This window comes from Colias philodice, chromosome 2, assembly GCF_061535455.1.
Source record: "Colias philodice isolate Cphi_HAF_F1 chromosome 2, ilColPhil1 Martin Lab GWU primary, whole genome shotgun sequence".
In the NCBI taxonomy this organism is placed as follows: domain Eukaryota; kingdom Metazoa; phylum Arthropoda; class Insecta; order Lepidoptera; family Pieridae; genus Colias; species Colias philodice.
The window spans coordinates 1642592-1662352 of record NC_143087.1 but is presented as its reverse complement, the minus strand read 5'-3'; the positions used below and the strand labels follow the sequence as shown (position 1 = coordinate 1662352).

General features: G+C 34.9%; 3 protein-coding genes across 3 annotated transcripts; 1 reads left to right on the top strand and 2 right to left on the bottom strand.

The window, feature by feature from the left end:
• Positions 1-1401: 1401 nt before the first annotated feature.
• Positions 1402-8432, bottom strand: LOC149490171 (uncharacterized). Its single transcript, XM_089701101.1, has 5 exons — positions 8183-8432; positions 5740-5943; positions 4360-4573; positions 3520-3765; positions 1402-3062 (listed from the first exon to the last, which is right to left on the bottom strand). Exons 1-5 carry the CDS (start codon positions 8270-8272, stop codon positions 2935-2937), a joined length of 882 nt encoding a protein of 293 aa, XP_089557227.1. The 5' UTR covers positions 8273-8432; the 3' UTR covers positions 1402-2934.
• A 317-nt stretch (positions 8433-8749) lies between these two features.
• Kap-alpha3 (karyopherin alpha3) lies at positions 8750-17707 on the top strand. The gene is made up of 6 exons (XM_089701549.1): positions 8750-9018; positions 9120-9818; positions 10027-10269; positions 12360-12632; positions 14238-14414; positions 16109-17707. Exons 1-6 carry the CDS (start codon positions 8956-8958, stop codon positions 16199-16201), a joined length of 1548 nt encoding a protein of 515 aa, XP_089557675.1. The 5' UTR covers positions 8750-8955; the 3' UTR covers positions 16202-17707.
• On the bottom strand, positions 17656-19544 carry LOC149490169 (uncharacterized). The gene is made up of 4 exons (XM_089701798.1): positions 19398-19544; positions 18428-18624; positions 17964-18099; positions 17656-17793 (listed from the first exon to the last, which is right to left on the bottom strand). The coding sequence occupies exons 1-4, from the start codon at positions 19467-19469 to the stop codon at positions 17731-17733; spliced, it is 468 nt and encodes a 155-aa protein (XP_089557924.1). The 5' UTR covers positions 19470-19544; the 3' UTR covers positions 17656-17730.
• Between the last annotated feature and the right edge of the window lie 217 nt (positions 19545-19761).

Sequence of the window (19761 nt, the reverse complement as noted above, 5' to 3'; positions counted from 1 at the left end):
TAATATTTACGTTTTCTCTACATAAAAACCATCCTCGTACTTCAAGGAATATAATAAAAAAAGAATGATCGAAATCGGTTCAGCCGTTCTCGAGTTATGCGCTTACCAACACATTTTGCGATTCATTTTTATATATAAGAAGATATTATAAACACAATAATAATAAAATTGTAGTCAGCACACATACAGTGGTGGTGGTATAATTTATTAGAAACACCTATCACAATGATTTAGTCATCATTTAACATTTGTTTATCAATTTATTAGAGATTAAGCAGTATTTCATATGCAATAGAATACCCGTTTATCTAATTTTATAAGAAATTGCTTAATTTTAATCAAACGTTAGCTTAAATTAATAAAATTATACCCGGCGCGGCGAATGATGATCCCTATGACACTGACAATTATTCTCAAGAGACAAACCACCATTAAATTAGAAATGTATTGGAAGCGTCTAAAAATGGCATTTATTTATTTTTACGTAGCTTTATGCCATAACAATGATATTCTGTTGGAATTATAACAATTCTTAACATTTACGAGAAATTATATCAATCTGACGTCCTACAAAATTTACTTACATCGTTGGCATTTATCGACTAGTGCGGAAAGTATCGATAAACAAATTTCGATAATGGAAACGAGATCACATTTTTTCCATGCTTAAGCTTCAGTTCATTCACTATTGAATGGAACAGAAGTTCGCAGCATAATTATTAATTAATTACCGTTCGCGTTAATTTACTTACCTATGATAATATAAGTTTTTTAGACAAATTAAATGGCTTCCATTTTCACGATAAAATAATAAACACTGTGTTAAACGGGTTAAAAATTACGTGAAAATGATAAGGCGCATTTTTATGTTTTGGAAAACTTTCGTTTTACTTTAACCTACTTAATCTATGCAAAAAACTTAAATTAATACAACAACAACAACAACATAAAAGACGTTAAAAATTTTAGTTAAAAATTCATTTTATAATATTTATAAAAACATGTTTACCGACGTGGATGAATGCAAACCACGCCTTTGCCTATAAAATAGTAAAGTATCGACACGACCCATCATACGAGAAATCACTAAGACGAACTGTCATAGGGATCATCATTCGCCGCGCCGGGTATAAACAACTGATTTCCTAGTGTTGGCAGTCTGGACAACAAATTAGAAACAGAACGATTCGAGTGTTCCAAAGTCAAAACCTGTTGAAATGCCGCCAATATTTTTTCTTCTACAAATATTTGCACCCTTTTTTAAACGTTCTATCAACAGTTTCTGAAAATTAATTAACTTTGGAGTAAAAATGGTTAAAATCTAATCAAAGAACTGCTAAACAAGCTACCTAACTACTTATTTTATAAAACTAATTGGAAAGGTATGAAATAAAACACGAATTGGTACATCGAATCTTTATTCTCTAAATCCTTATTTCCTAACTACATCTAAAAGAAATATCAATAATATGGCTTTTAAAGACAGATAATAAATAAATGCAATATCCTTTTTGTAATCACAGATTAAAAAGCGTACCTAAATATTTTTATCTATGTGCATTTTCGATATGGCGTAAACTTAATCTATAAAAAAACAAATAGACAAATTAAATGTGTCATTGCTCAACCAAACCCACTACCTTCCTATTTTAACTCTCTAGTTAAAAATATTGTTTACAAATAACAGAATATCGACATTTCAAAATAACCGACTAAATTATTTACATTGTGTATTATTTCAATACCATTTTTGAAAAAAAAAGTTACACCATTCTATTTTTATGCAATTTTTATGTCATAAAATTATTGTGCGTTCATGAGGCCTAACTATAACGAAAAATGAGTATTATTATATATTCTTTGGTATACAAACGCTATAGTCTCATATAATTGTGCTTGCTATTCAACACATTTACTGTTCTAGTTATTTTAAAAAGACTTTGTCCTGAAAATATAATTTTGTGTGCCCTCAGGCATATCTTTTCCCTGCCTCTCCCATACATGCAATTGACAGAAAACTTTAAAGAAACATTACAAGGGAGTGTTTTCGCAGCAAATCATAAAAAACGAAGAAACAATGAAGTCCATTTATATTACGGTATATTAACTAACATTGATTCTGTTGATTAAATATTGGGATATATTTGATACTCATTATGAAGCTACTTTGAAAATTACCCCATTTTTATAGCTTATACCTTTGGGCATGTGAATTTCCCATTTTCCTCTGAATGATGTTATAGGTAAAGATACCTTTTTCTTTAGCACTTCCCTTGGTAATTTTTCTGGATTTCCCTTTAAACCCCAATGAAAAGGATTCAAATCCTGGACTTAGATCGCATAATAGTTTGATGCTCATTGGTATTGAAGAATACTTCTTTTTGAGCTGAAGTCACTTCTGTAGCGTACATAATAAGTATCAAAATAGATATATGACCTCGTCTAGAAGGAGCATATTATGTAAATTCATTGATAGATGTTCATCAAGTCGCCCAGGAATTTGCAACTATTCGAGCAAAATGACCATATACATAAATGCCTTATATACCACCAAATGGATTTTCCCTATAGGCCGTATCCAATAACATAAAGCTCCTCCTGACAAGATCTAGGATTCAATGGGTCCACGTTAACACTGAAATAGTGATAACTAATCTAACATTTAAAATTTGACTATGCTAAAACATGTGGACATGGGACTTCCCTCCGCACCTTTCCTTCAAGACATTCGATACAATTAAATCCAAGATATACCAATTTTGGCAACCTGACATCTTAATTCTTACTCAACAAAAAGGAAGCTCCACAAGAAATCTGTCTGAAATTCTGAAACTCCCCGAAAAATATCGCCGAAACTTCTGGAAAAACCTAGAACATTCTGGCAACGAAAAGCCGACCAACTCTCCAAAACCCAAGATCCACAAATTAGACGATTTAGATCTTCTTGATAGATTGCTCGTACTGCAGTATCTCAGCGATGTTGTCTATTTTGATCTCCTGGACGTGCTTGCCTGAGAACTGGATGTAGTCGTGCGGCTGCTGGTCGGTGGAACGCTTCTCGACTGGAATTATAGAAAAATTATCATTAGACAAAGATATTTTTTCAAGATTTTTCATTTAATATAGAAAGCAAAAATGTAAAACAAATTGTCTTAGTAAAACCCAGAATTTATTTTGTAGATATATTGATCATTGTAATTAGTATTAAAAAGTCGAATTTTCTGACCCTTTCCAAGAGGTAGAGGTGCGGCAAGATAAAAATTTCGTAAAACCACGTAAAAATTAAGTTTTCTTGCCAGTTTTATCAGTTTAATCGAAACTGTAATCGTAACAAGAAGTTTTCTTTTCCAAATTTTGAACTGTCACCATAAAGACAAAATTTTACTTAACCAATTTTACTGCTGCAGCTCCTAATATTCCATAATACAATCCCAATAACGCCCAAACCGCGAGCGGAAAGCTTCCATAAGACAAACTCTATTTCTTAACAACCACAAAATTTAAAACAGCAATACTCACTAGCATAACCATCTTCATTATCAGACCTGTACACGCGGTAAGTAGGTCTAGAGAAGCAAGCTTCAGCCAACGACTCCGTGGTATTAGATATATCGACCACAGCAGGTAAAGCGGCGCGGAGACGAGTACGAACTTTGGAGATGTCGAACTGTTCCCCGCCGGTCAGACCCGTGATTAGAAGTCCGGGGGGGATCACGAAGTCCGGCTCCATGTCAAAGATGAAGCAGCGGTTATCATCGACGATACCTGGAATGAGTTAAACAGAGAATTATTAAGTTACACTTGAGGTGAAGATAGGTTATATAACGGCGTTATATGTTATGATTCGCTTATAGAAGATATAATCATTCCATGATTAGAGAAACTGGCAAAATCAATCACAACATTTTGTATAATTATTAAGAAAAAATAAGCATGACGTAAGTATATAATATGAAGAAGATAAGTTCCAACCTACTCCAAATTACAAAATTACGACATAAATACAAAAGAAATGAAATATCTTTTCATGTTCATACGTTACATATGTGTTCTTACTTCTTATTTCTGCAATTCTAGTTGATATGCCCATACTTACCAGGTTTACTTACCTTTTCTGTACTTATTTTACATTATGCGAGCTATTTTTATTTCTAACTAGCGGTCCGCCCCGGCTTCGCCCGTGGTACATATTTACATTTTCTCTACATAAGAACCATCCTCGTACTTCAAGGAATATAATAAAAAAAGAATTATCGAAATCGGTTCAGCCGTTCTCAAGTTATGCGCTTACCAATACATTTTGGGATTCATTTTTATATTATAGACGACATACAATGCAGCTGTTCAAATGCTTCTTACCAGTAATGTTATCAGCGAAGTCATGCACGAACTGGTATCGACGTCCATGGTCCATTACAGAGATCTTCTCCACCGAGGTCCCGATATCCAGTTCCTCATCAAGCATGTCCATGAACTCATCACTGTCTGGCTCATCCATGGTGCTGACCACCTGCAGCACCGGCTTGGAAGACCAGACGATGGGCAGAGCGCGGAACTTGCCCTCGGACATCCTCTGGAAACCAGATCGTGGAAGATCAGCTTTGAGGAAAGGTAAACATAGAAGGCCTTTGCATGGTTTGATGACATGACGCTACGAGATTAGGTCAATGTAACAATGTTTTTACCATTTTTTTTATTGCTATGTAACTAATTTGAAGTTTATTTGAGTGAGCATTTTGTTTGAGTTAGGGATGCACATGCATATAAGTATATTTTCGAAGTGATGGTATTTTATTATTTCCTCAATGTAACAATGTTTTATTGTTTACTATTAAAATAGTCTTAGTACTTTATTTAAACTAAGTTAATTGCTGTTATCCGATATTAACTACGTCATTGCAGTCGGTACAATTCTTGACCGATTCGACCATGAAACGTCCCATGCAGTTATCTCAATTGACTCTCATTATCCCATTACTTATTCATAGCAGTCTAGTACCGGTACGAAGGGAATTTAACATTGCAGTTGCAATTATTTCATCGATATATTGAACAACATCTATAAGATGTCTATAAGATATATGGTCAGGCATCCGCCCCGGAATGGCGCGAAGGATGCGGGTTCGAGTCCCGCCTCGTGATCGAATTTTTTCTATTCTTTATAAATTTATAACATCTATAAGAGTTTTCTAGAATAATTAAGGATCGCCTCCGATTCATTGAGATTCACCTCCGATTCCTCTATAAGCTACTTCGAAGAGGTTTGATTGTTAGTGAAGCCAATTAAAAAAAAGTGTTTGCGTGACAGGGTACATGTTAACTCTGATCACGTATTTGTTCCTAAATAATGTCGACCAATAAATTATGAAAGGAAAGGGCTCTTAAGAAACTACTGTAAAACCTGTTTCTTGTCAAACATGTGTAAATCACGAAAATAATACAAATAATATAAGAAAATTCAAAGCTGGATATAAAAGACTTAAAACAATGAAATAAGCTTCGTGAACAAAGCCATTGTTAAGTTGTGTATTAATAACACAATATGATGACTTTAAATGTTATCCAAAAGTTGGATGGAAAAAGTTGAGTTTACCTTCACGCTTTACTTGTGAATAACTAATTAAATAACTTTTTATTGCAAAACATGACAATGAAAATACCTCCAGTTATACGTAGGTACCTATGCGTTCTCTTGACCAAAACTTCGAATTTTCATCCATTTTCTCCTAAAATACAAACCTCAGTGAAATCCCTTGGCACAGGGATATGGCAGAACGCCTGATAGTTGTTGTACCCAGACTTGTACTGCCTCAGCATCACGATGATAGAAGTGACCCCCAGGGTCAGGAGGATGATCACCGACAGCACCAGATACATCACCCCTTTCACCGACTGCGTCAGGCTCGGCATCTGGTAGTCTTCGCCCGGGAGGTCCACGCGGGACTGTTGATAAATAGCCAATGGTAGAAACTAGCTTCAAGAATTTATATTTGGAAATATTAACCCATAGTGGGCGTTTTATATTTTTAAAACAGCCTCTAAATTAGAGTGTTTATCGAACGTTTATTTATTGGAAGTAGCAAACGTCTTCAGCTCTCATTGGTACCGGTGTAATCCAATTAATTTTATTCTGGTCTATTCATAATTTTACTAATAGGCATAGTAATTTTAGAAATAAGGTTTTAATATTTTGAGTTTTCATTTCTTTTGTTTAAAACTGTATCTACTACTACCTACCTATCATTTCCGATAGCCAAACGTAAAAGTAAAAAAAATTTTCTATCTTTTTTTCTAATCCTAAACATCTAATACTCTACTTGGAGATGCCTTCGCCTTCGCCTTATGCCTTGGAACGCCATCTTAATAAAAACAAAAAACGAATCTCTGTAATAAACTATAAAGTTGTATTAGTCAGTTCAATAAAGAAACGAATCTTCAATGGCGGCCAAAGCTGACTTTGACAGATGGTAGGATCATCAAAAAAGAAAATAAAAATAACGTAAATTGATAATTATTTTATTAATTATTTCAAATTGTTTGTTGACAAACTTTTTTGTTATTGTATTTGTGTATTTATATGAATTATCATATTTACGTATACAGAATGTAATAAAATCCCCATAATACTTGTAATAAGCCCATAAAACTGAACAACTTTTCCCAAAGAACATATTTTGTCAAATTCCAATAAAACATTATTTACTTTCGCAAATGCATAATTGTCATTGTAAATTTATGAAAAAAGCTATTATAGGGAAAATCAAATACATTTTAGTGATTTTATTTTTCCATTTTTTTTTGCATACCGTACGGCCGTGTGTGAGCGAGAGGGAATGATAAGCGCCGCCATTGAAGATTCGTTTCTTTAAAGAACTAACTAATAATTTAAAATAGTCCGTTGCCAGATAAAATCTACATCCAGTGCTGCTCTCGACGCGGACGTGAGAAAGGTGATAAATCAATAACTATGATCGGTGTGCGCCAGGATCCAATCAAATGGCCGGGTTATGACGTAGGTAGGAGAACTAGGTCACAGAGGTTATGCATCGGAAAAATAAATAAACAAATTACACATGCGCTTTGGGAACAGCTCACATGGGCAAAACTTTTTTTGCTAGCTGTAATAATCGATGAAATTATGGCAGTAGCCAAAAAAAAATAAGGCAAATATAATCCCCTTGACAAAAACACCACAGAATTAAATGCAAATATTTACAAACCACTCATGGCTTCTCAGTTAGTACCTACTTCCTATATTTTCATCTACAGGTGGAATGCGTAGCAGTAGAGATAACAAAATAACAAAATTCATCGATCTGAACCCAAAATTGACTGTTTTTATTTTTCATCTGTTTCTTACAAATGCAATAATCGGAAAGAATATAAATAATATATCTAGGTAGGTATTTGAATACATACCTACAAAGATACATATTTGTATAATGTACCCTAATGCTGAGGCGAAGCGAACGCGAAAGCGGAGGCGTCTTGAAAGTTACAAAGTCACAATTCATAATTAAATAATTCGCAAAGATCATGTTTGAATATAATACAATATTATAATAATTGTAATTATAATCTATACATTAGTAACTAAATCTATTTATAATATTATTGTTATTAATTGTAATATTATATTACTAGTAAACATTTCCTTTGTAGGTATACTACTCATTTGGTTTTCTGCATATTTTCTTTTGAGGTAATTTTATGAAATACCGTCAAAAAATAACGCACCGGAATATTTTGAAAGGAAGCTTAGACCTTTGATCAAATTATAAAAAACGCGCGATTATCAAATATCTAGTTACCAAGTTACCAACAATCCAAATAATGGTTTGATTCAATTGATTATTTTTTTGTTTTATCATACTGTTTAAATTTTTCTTATTACATTCACAAGATACATACACACATACATCACATAACCAAGTTAATAAGTACCTAAATTCCCAATCCCAAAATAGAATGAGGGAAAAGGTATACGTATAATAATGGAATTTTTCCTATATGCGTCTTGACCTGCGCAAAATTTTTTAATTTAGTTTTTGTTCTATTTTTTATTTTTTTTTTAATTTCGCATAATGTTTCGCTTTTTTGTCAAAATTGCGATATATTTGCGTCTATTAAAATATTTTTTCAAATATTATATTTTGAAATAAAAAATATATTTTATACGCACCTCGCTTCGGCTGCTTCCCCGGACATACGGAGAATTATTGACAATTATTGGCTTTTCACACATATCTAATGGTTTTGCAAAGACCGTCATGATTAAAACCTTTTTATTAGCTTTAATTCAACACCAAATTCTAAACTGCAACAAGAGCCTCGAGAGCTAACGTATGGAAAGCCGAACGCTACTGTTATTGATCGTTCTCTTGATTGGTTGCACAAACGCAGTAAGCGTTTACCCTGGACGGACCCAGTAACCAATCCAGTAACAAGTTCCCAGTAAATATTCAATTCCAGTACTGTGACCTAGATCCGGATGTTTGTGTTGCTAGGTAGAAAACTGTTGGCACTTACAGCATTGTAACCTTATTGTAACCTATTAACCAATGTAGATTTTATTGTTTTTACAATTAAACAATTATTTTTAAAAAACATTGTAAAACTATTTTATTTTCAACGAAATTTCCAATTTTAAAATTATTATTAAAATGGACTTTGAAAAATGTAAACGCACCTTAATGTCATAGACTACAGAATAGAAAAAAAAAATTGTTTATGATCTAAAAACAGAAAAAAGCAAGAATTCAAGGAGGAGGGAGGAAGGAAACGGACGGTTTTAATTTGTAGAATATTCTGTGAAGAGGTTAATGATTCAGCAAACGCAAAAGTGCCGTTAAAACATGTCTGATTAGTTTTCTATAACAATATTTTAAGTTAATTCTTTGTTTCATTGTGTACGAATTGTGAATCTTCCAACAACCAGACGACGACCACAATAAAATGGCGACGGACCCAGCGAAAAACCGCATGCATGTTTTCAAGAACACAGGCAAAGATGTCGATGTAAGTATTGAAGTGACGAATTAGTGTAATATTTAGTTGCCACGATTCACAATCTATCAGACATAGGTAACCAATTATGATGCTTTGTTTTTGCATTGTAGGAAATGCGCAGACGACGAAATGAAGTGACAGTTGAGCTTAGAAAGAATAAAAGGGAAGAAACACTTCAAAAACGTCGTAATGTGCCCATTAGTGACTCGACAGACGAAGATGAAATCGAAAGAACGTTGGCATCGACAGATTTACAAGAGCTGGTTATGAATGCGGCGAACGTCGAGAACCCCGATGTGCAGCTAAGCGCAGTTCAGCAATGTAGGAAATTATTGTCCTCCGACAAGAACCCGCCAATAGATGATTTGATAGACACAGGAATTCTTCCGATTCTCGTCATGTGCCTTTCTAGGGCAGATAATCCTACGCTCCAATTCGAGGCTGCTTGGGCGCTTACGAATATTGCGTCAGGGACATCTGCCCAGACGAACAAAGTAGTCCACGCTGGTGCAGTGCCATTGTTCTTGCAGCTACTCATGTCGCCCCACGAGAATGTGTGCGAGCAGGCTGTGTGGGCACTCGGTAACATCATTGGTGACGGACCTGTTCTGCGCGACTTCGTCGTGGAGTTGGGCGTTGTCAAACCTCTCCTTAGTTTTATTAAACCCGAAATCCCAATATCTTTCCTGCGCAATGTCACATGGGTGATTGTGAACTTGTGCAGGAGTAAGGATCCCCCACCCCCGGTCAAGACTATCCAAGAAATACTGCCTGCTCTTAATGTTCTCATCACACATACAGATATCAGTGTAAGTTCAATGACTTGTTATCAGTTTGTCATCTTATTAATTCTTTTGTGCAAGTAAATTTGCTTTATTACTTTTACAAATCATGAATGAATTGATATTTTTAGTACTTTATGTATTACTTAAAAACAAATACCTAGCTCAGTATTATTTACATTAATACTATACACATCCCAACTTGAATTCATCAATCTAAAACATTCCCTTGCAGATTTTAGTAGACACAGTATGGGCTATCAGTTATCTAACAGACGGAGGGAATGAACAGATTCAAATGGTCATAGACTCGGGTATAGTGCCTAAACTGATCCCACTTCTCTCACACAAGGAAGTCAAGTGCCAAACCGCAGCCCTCAGAGCCGTTGGTAATATTGTCACAGGAACAGACGATCAGACGCAAGTGGTGCTCAATTGTGATGCTCTGTCTCACTTCCCTGCACTATTGTCACACCAGGTTAGAAAAAATACCTTAAATAACCTTTAGTTAATCTAGGTGGCATGATTTTCTATGTTTGTACCATTTCTTATTAATTAGGGAAATGAAATATTGTTTATAATTTATTGTCTGACCTACTGAACATACACAAAAACACATAACAATGATTCAAGTTGTTTCAGAAGAGTTTAATTACAAACAATATCATGTCTCATGAATTTGACAACACACAAAGTTCATATTACAATGAATAAATAAATATAGTTAAAAAAACTATACGACAAACTTTAATAAGATAAATGAAATTATCAATCAATGATATGTGTACAAAGTTTGAATTAAATTTGTCCATGTAAAATGGTTCAAAATCAAGTGTAAGGTTGTTGGTAACATATAAACTTATAAACTATTTTTTAGAGGTTTGATGCTAAAAAAAATGTTAAATATGATTCACATTACACACTTGTATGAGATATCTGCTTTCATATGTTACATTTGCATTTTTTGTTCAGTCTATATTTAGCTCGGAACTGGTTTAGATACAAAAGATTGTACTAGATTGAACTAGTATTGTGTATGTGATCATCTATGTTGTAAACATGAAAAAAATATTTAGATTTGGCAATACCACATATTATTAACCCATTGACCACCGAGCGGCCTGATCGGGCCGAGACACAATAGATTTTCTATTGTGTCTGTGATCCGAGGACTGACGGATTAAAAATGAAAAGTTCCTTACACATAACAATATTTTCAGGAACTGAGCCTGAATAAAGTACCTACTATCTAAAATGTAAATTCTTCAATGTATATTGGTATTGTTATATAGTTCTGTACAATCCATACTAATATTATAAATGCGAAAGTAACTCTGTCTGTCTGTCTGTTACTCAATCACGCCTAAACTACTGAACCAATTTGCATGAAATTTGGTATGGAGATATTTTGATACCCGAGAAAGGACATAGGCTACCTTTTATTGCGAAATATGTACCACGGGCGAAGCCAGGGCGGACCACTAGTAATAAATAAACATGAATGCTAACTCATCATGCTCAAAATAGCATAATTTTATGGTATTTAGTATAAAACCCAGTTAGAGCAGTACAGAATAGATTGCTCAAGTAAGCTTATTATTTGGATACTTTTTAAAAGATATTGTGTGGTATTCGTTTTTAATTCAAAAATTAAACATGTTTTTCTACTATTCCTTTTTTATTGCACAAGCTTTATTTTGGAAACTGATGGTCTAGTGTTATTCAAGTTTAATATGCAAACAATTTAAATACTAATTGTTTTTTCAATAAAAAGTTATGCTTAAAATATTTTTGTGCATTCCTAAATATTAATGAGCTTCATGCTTTGAGTAGAGTCTAAGATTAAATAAAAATTGTAAATATTAATGATTACATTCATAAAAAGTCAATAAATATGACGAAATGAAGCTTAACTATTTAAGAGAAATAGATGGAAACATTATTTTGATGATATGACTAGGAAATTTTAATTCATGTCAAAATTGCTAGATTTTAATGTTTATACTATTTCTAAGAAACAGTATTTGAATTTGAAACTGCACATAACCTTCTATAAATATATCTCATAGAATCATAGAACAGACATATGTTTTTATTTCATAGTATTGAATGTATGCCACAGTATTTTAAGACTACAAAGGTTCACTTAGTTTGCAACTCCTGCAAGAAATAGACTATGTGAGCATATTATATTAGACTTTAGATTGCATCTATTATTTGTGTTACAAATACGATTGTAATCATAATACATAATATACTAAAATATGTACTATAATAACTAGTAATACAAAACCAGCAACAGTGTCATTTATTATATTCAGAACTGTGTATAGGAGTTTTTAAGCTATTGCATAGCTTCTATCGCGGGCCTTGAGCGCGGGGACCGAATCGAAAAATTCCGTAACGAAAAAACCTCACGCTCCCCACTCCGACGGGCGCGGAGGTGTGGCTTGTAGGCATAGCTTTACCGCGGCAGTCCCCGAGTGCCACACGTCTTTTTTTATTATATACATAGGCTTCAATTTTTAGTAACAGACTATTTCAAGAAAATCCACCCCATCATTACAGAAAGAAAAGATCTGCAAAGAGGCCGTGTGGTTCCTATCAAACATCACAGCGGGCAACAAGCAGCAAGTCCAAGCCGTTATCGACGCTGGTCTCTTGCCCAAGATCGTTGACAATCTGAGCAAGGGCGAGTTCCAAACGCAGAAGGAGGCTGCGTGGGCTGTGTCCAATCTGTGCATTAGCGGCACTAAGGAACAAGTGGCCGCGCTTATACAGTGCGGTGTGATTCCTCCGCTGTGTAATCTGCTCTCTTGTAAGGACACGCAAGTGATCAATGTGAGTACTATTTATTAAGCTATTGCATAGCTTCTATCGCGGGCCTTGAGCGCGGGGACCGAATCCAGAAATTCCGTTACGAAAAAACCTCACGCTCCCCACTCTGACGGGCGCGGAGGTGTGGCTTGAAGGCATAGCATGCAATAGCTTTACCGCGGCAGTCCCCGAGTGCCACACGTCTTTTTTTAGTTAGTTCATTGTCTTGTTTGTGTTTGGTTTAGATAATATTTCAGTTGAACATCAAATAATGGGTGAAAATGCATTGAAATATATTGAATAGGCTTTCAGGCACATTATCAAAATGTGGTGAAACTTGAGTGTAATATTTAGTAAAGTGAATATCTAATTAGATAATTATTATCGTGAATGATATATTTTATGATTAACATTTGACCCATATTATATTGTTAATTAATTAAGTACTTCATATTAGTAACTATGTAGTAATAATTAATTTGTCATTTAATTATTAATATTAAATATGGTTAGGGAGCCAGGTGCAAATTTGGTTCATTATTTCCTCTCAAGAGATAATTTGTCAGACGCATGAGAGTATAGTATTATAAAGCCTCGTGAACGTCAGCTGGCGCTCGGTTGGGGGGGTGAGCAGTTGTAGCCTCCCACGCACATAGGAAAAAAAATACATTCATTCATTCATTTCCTCTCAGCTAAAAATTTGTCAAATTGTAGCTAACCCAATATCTCAACGAAAAAAAATAGTCAGCTGGTTACAACATGGTGTATTATACGTCAGCTGGTGTCTCGAACATGAAAGTTAAATTTAAAGAAAAATTTATTTTCCGTTATTTCCTCTCAAACAAAAATTTACCTGATGATAGCTTATAATTATGTAACTGTGGATAAATATATATGTCAGCTGGCTGTATCTTGGTGGAAAAACCGTCAGCTGATACGGGAGGCTACAACCGCTCTTCCCCCCAACCGAGCTCCAGCTGACGTTCACGAGGCTTTATAATACTATACTTTGATGCATTTTACTAATTACCGCTTGAGAGGAACTTGGTCATAAAATCTGCTGCTGGCTCCCGGACCAATAGTTTTAGCAAGGTAATTAGTCAAACTATTTTGACTTATGTGTACGGTACACTAGACAGATGTTATTTAGAATTATGTACAGTATAATATCCAATAAGTTCAATGAAACTAAACAGTGAGATTCTTGTTGTCTAAATATAAAAACTTGTTTTATAAGTCCCAGCAAAAATGTGACGATCGAAACTTACTTTAATGTTATTTGACAAATCTACAAGAAGTTTCACTTCTGACACGTTTGCTCGGAACACTCTAGTTTTATAGCATCACAAAGAATATAAAAAATCGAATCCTGTCTCAAGATTTTTTTTTTTTTTTAAGTGAAACCTTTAGCGGCGTTGCACTTTTTTTGTAATGGGTATAAAATCTTAAACTCGCGTCAGGACACGTGACCTGATCGAAAAAGCGTAAGACGGATACCATTCCAAAATATGTATCAAACATGCTCAACATTAATAATCAAGTTTTCACTTCTGCCGGCACTCCCCCAGTGCAACCCGTCTTTTTTTTTTATTCTTTAAAATTATCTTATTATTTAATCTGTATCACTAGGTGGTACTCGACGGTCTCAGCAACATGCTCAAGATGGCCGGAGACAATGCTGACCAAGTGGCCAACATGATCGAGGAGTGCGGAGGCATTGATAGGATCGAGGAACTGCAGGGACACGAAAAGGTCGAGATCTACAAGATGGCTTATGATATCATTGAGCAGTACTTCGCCGATGAGGTATGTGGTATACTCTATGCATGTCTACTTTTTTATTAACCAACTTCAAAAAAAAGGAAGAGGTTCTCTTCATATATTTTTTATTTTTATTTGTAAACTCACATTTGCAGAATAGTTTATGACAAAAAAAATTGACGAAGGTTATATTATTATACTAAAAAGCTTCAAAAGTTCTTTTAAATAATGTTAAATATGTCATGCATATGTGCTAATACTTTATAGTACGGGAGCCAGGAACAGATTTTATGACCAAGTTCCTCTCAAGCGGTAATTAGTAAAATGCATCAAAGTATAGTATTATGAAGCCTCGTGAACGTCAGCTGGAGCTCGGTTGGGGGGAAGAGCGGTTGTAGCCTCCCGTATCAGCTGACGGTTTTTCCACCAAGATACAGCCAGCTGACATATATATTTATCCACAGTTACATATAAGCTATCATCAGGTAAATTTTTGTTTGAGAGGAAATAACGGAAAATAAATTTTTCCTTAAATTTAACTTTCATGTTCGAGACACCAGCTGACGTATAATACACCATGTTGTAACCAGCTGACTATTTTTTTTCGTTCAGATATTGGGTTAGCTACAATTTGACAAATTTTTAGCTGAGAGGAAATGAATGAATGAATGTATTTTTTTTCCTATGTGCGTGGGAGGCTACAACCGCTCACCCCCCCAACCGAGCGCCAGCTGACGTTCACGAGGCTTTATAATACTATACTCTGATGCTTCTGACGAATTATCTCTTGAGAGGAAATAATGAACCCAATTTGCACCTGGCTCCCTAACCATTAAATTTATTTGTTTTTTATTTAAGTCATTATCACAATGCAATAATATTGCAGGAATTCACCTCTAATAGCTTATTATACTAAAAAGCTTCAAAAGTTCTTTTAAATAATGTTAAATATGTCATGCATATGTGCTAATACTTTAAATTTATTTGTTTTTTATTTAAGTCATTATCACAATGCAATAATATTGCAGGAATTCACCTCTAATAGCAATAACAAATACGTATATAAATAATTGTTACCACTGCCTGCTACTACATAGAATGTGTGTTAAATTTATGAAATGTAATATAATTGTAATTGGACGACGCGGTTGGCGCAGTAGTGGTAAAGTAACTGCCTACTGAGCCGACGGTCCCGGGTTCGATCCCCGGTCAGGGCAAATATTTGTGTGATGAACTCAATTATTTGTTCTTGGGTCTGGGTGTTATGTATATAATTTATTATGTATTTATTAAATATTATATTTATCGTCGCCTAGTACCCACAACACAAGCCTTAATTGAGCTTACTGTGGGACTAGGTCGATTTGTGTTATAATGTCCTATAATATTTATATTTATTTATATTTAACTAGAGGTCCGCCCCGGCTTCGCCCGTGGTACATATTTCGCAATAAAAGGTAGCCTATGTCCTTTCTCGGGTATCAAAATATCTCCATACCAAATTTCATGCAAATTGGTTCAGTAGTTTAGGTGTGATTGAATAACAGACAGACTGACAGAGTTACTTTCGCATTTATAATATTAGTATGGATAAGAGGCAGAATATCTACAAAGTGTATGACTCACTAGCCGGCGCGCTTGTCGCACAGATTTTGTTCGTGGTGCCCTCTCTAGTAATAATACCTCAATGGTTAAATTTATGAATTTATGAAATGTAATATAATTGCAATTGTTTCCAGGAGGAAGACGCGACACTTGTCCCGACGACGGCAGAGCAGGGCTTCCAGTTCGAGCCGGCGCCCAGCGGCCCGCACGACGGCTTCCGCTTCTAGAGATACACACATACATACATACACACCTCCACACATCGACACTTGTCCTAAATCGACACACTAAGACACCCCATACTGTCTGAAGTCATTGTTTCGGTAGATTGTTTAGACGGAACTTCGGAACACTATGGGACGTCTTGTATAGCAACTAGGATCATATAACTCCACGCGAACGGGTTCAAACAGTACGACTGTATCATAATAATATGTAAACTGTATATTTTTCCTATGAATTCGCCGAGAATCGGTCGCAGCAAATCATGAAATCTCCCCGGATCCCGATCGCGTCGAATTATTCGCATAGCAATAATGAGTGTCTGTTGTGAAATAATTTATTTTATTAATAAAATAATGATGATGCGATTAGACAAATGTTTATTTCGAAATATGTAATTGTATAGAACTCGAATTGAGGTTACATTTTATCGTCGATCCTAGCCGGCGGGGCTCGGGCCGCGAACCGCAGAGTCGCTATAATTCGTTAGTTATTAATTATTATCGATAAATCATTGAGATAATATTACTACGTATGGAGGAGACACCACGAACAAAATCTGTGCGCCATTTTTTTGCTCTAAGTTTTAAAATTATTATCTAGTTAGGTATTTACCGATGAAAGTTATTCCTTTGCACTTTTCCGTATTATTTGTGCAATATCGTAACACACACGAAGGCATATTTGATGCGTTTCACTTTAAAACAAATAAAAAATGAGCGTGCAGTTACGCCATATGGCGTATGTTGAGCGGAACATAAGTGATGTAGGCGGTGTCGTCTCCATATGTATTACTCAATGTCGATAAATGATAATTGTTGGTAGTTTCGTGCCGGAGCCTCGCCCGTCGAGTGTGGAGTGAGGTCCGGCCGCTGGACCCACGACCGTGCGTTATACCGCTGGCGGCTCGTCGGTTCACGGCCGTCGAGCAAAAAGGCCTTAGCACCGTGTTCGTTGTAAAATTCGCGTTTTTAAATACATAAATAATTCATGTTGTTTGACAATCGGTGCTACGGTTTCGTTGTGATACAAAATATTGTGATGTTTGAAGATTTTTCATTGTTTTTTCGTATTCGTAGGCTCGGCTGCGGGAGTGTGTTCCGGCGACCGGTCCTATATATGTTGAGAATGTTTGTCGATAGCGTCTCGCTGTCGATCTTTATTAGCACAGATCGGTTAGATTCTACTACGTGATGTAGTAAGTTTTATGTGCTACGAAAACTGCTCCTTGTTGTAAATTGCTTCATTGTTGGATTTATTTTAAAATCTCTTGTTAATGATCCGCCGGAACGCATTCCCGCAGCGTCGACTCCAAAATGAGGACGGACAGCATAGCTTTAAAGTAAGTCCGGACGACTAGTGTATCCGCTTACACATTGCTTTTGATAATTATAACATAGTATTTATGTTTCGATTTTAACTCGAAGTATCGCTGATACGGGACACGACGTGACATTATGTTCGGATACGGAACCCATTTGTAACTATATAACAATAAATTCTGTCCAATTTATATGTGTTTTATTTCATACAATTATTGACTGAAGTGGATTGAAGGTAGAGATGATTCACCGATCGAGTATCTGTTGCCTTGGTTCTGTAAACAAACAAAATATTCAACGGTTATATTTATAGCTGATTTATGCTAATTAACTTTTTCGAGTCACAACATTACATGTAAATATTTGTTTTGTTAGTATGAATATTATTAGTAAACACTATATCATTTATCAAATTAAATTATCAAAGTATTGAGTGAATACGTACTATTTTCTTGTATTCGCAAGCGAAGCATTTCACTGCGTTGACGTGATATGAGTCGTGTGACGAATTCACATAGCGAGTGGCGAGACGACTGTTCAGAGACTCCACGTCGTAAAATTGGCCCACTTTGTGCTGGAAACTGATATTTTATCAAATTAGTACTAGTATACTACTAAAATAAGATTAGTTCCATATAAAAATTACCATATGCACATACGTAGGTGGTATCTGTATAAACGAACCATTATACTTATATTTTGCTCTTACTACAAGACTGAAATAGTCGATAATAACGAACTAAGCATGTACTAGAACATTACAAGGTTTACGAAAATGATAACGGAATTATATTGGGTACCTTCATTTCTAAATAATTTTCCAAACAATATCAAAAAGATTGAAACTGGTATTTCACCAGCATATATTATTTTAAATAAGGAAGTCAACAAAAACCAAACTATGCATACTTAGGCAGCGGTTTCGTCCAATGATTATCCAGCCTGTTGACTTTCATAATAGCATTCAGCCGCTGCAATAAACTAAAGTTATCGTTTTGTATCTTGACTTTTCTGTCCAATTCCTTCTGCACTTTTTTTAGCTTCAGCGCTACATGCGGGCGGGCGGGAGGAGCACGATCATCGATGGCGGGGAGAGCTGATTTTACCTGAATATTTTCATAAAATCGACTGTAGGTACTCATAAAAATAAGCAGAAACTTGAGAATCTTGCATATTATTATTATTATTTTGTAAATACATCTTAATATAGGTATATAAATCTCGTGTCACAATGTTTGTCCTCAATGGACTCCTAAACCACTTAACCGATTATAATAAAATTCGCACACCATGTGCAGTCCGATCCAACTTGAGAGATAGGATAGTTTTTGTGAAAAAAAACGTAAACATGTAGGTACCACGGGCAAAGCCGGGGCGAACCGCTACCTAGTAGTTATATAGTTACCAACCTAATAGCGTATGTAGTAGTAATTAGTAGAGTATAATAATATTTAATATGTAGTTTGTATGATTTAATAAATAGCCACCATAATAATATTGTTGGAGTCACCAATGTAGGGGCTTGTTATGTGCGGGTGTAATAAAAGATGAAATAACTACGCAAAGGTTATATTTCTTTAACTACATATATTTATTCGGTATGTAATTAATATTCGACCTATGCGACCAGTTAAGGGCTTGTCGGGACGCGGTTTTAGTATCTACCTAACAACCTAGTTAAATCATATTATGTAAAAATAATAATAATAAAATTATTTTGTGGTTTTAACTACTAATTTTTAAGCGATATAGTTACAAATTTTATATCATTGATCATTTTATGGAAACCAAAAAAATCTCAGACCATATTGTATAGATAGAGCTTTAATGTGCAGTTTAATAAAATAAAGCAATTACATAATTGAAAATGAAGATTCACCTTGGACCGATGATCTTTATATCTCCTTTCTTCCCAGGGTTGTTGCAGAAGTTTTTCTCGTCGCGATAACATTATAATTATTCTCACTATTTAACCCAAACTCAACTACAAGTTAACTTTGCGAATGTCTCGAGATTCAAGTTATATCAATACACTTGTTGCTAGGCCCCAGTTACGTTTAATATAGGTAATGTTATCCATATGATGCCATTAAAGTGGAATTTTTTCTCACAAAATTTGTTAAATACGAAAGTTAATTATACTTTATCTACAAAAATATTATTCCCATAGGAATTTACGCGGTCGGTAAATTTGTTGACTATGTCTACGAGAAAACGACGCGTATCATGTTTGCTAGTGAGGA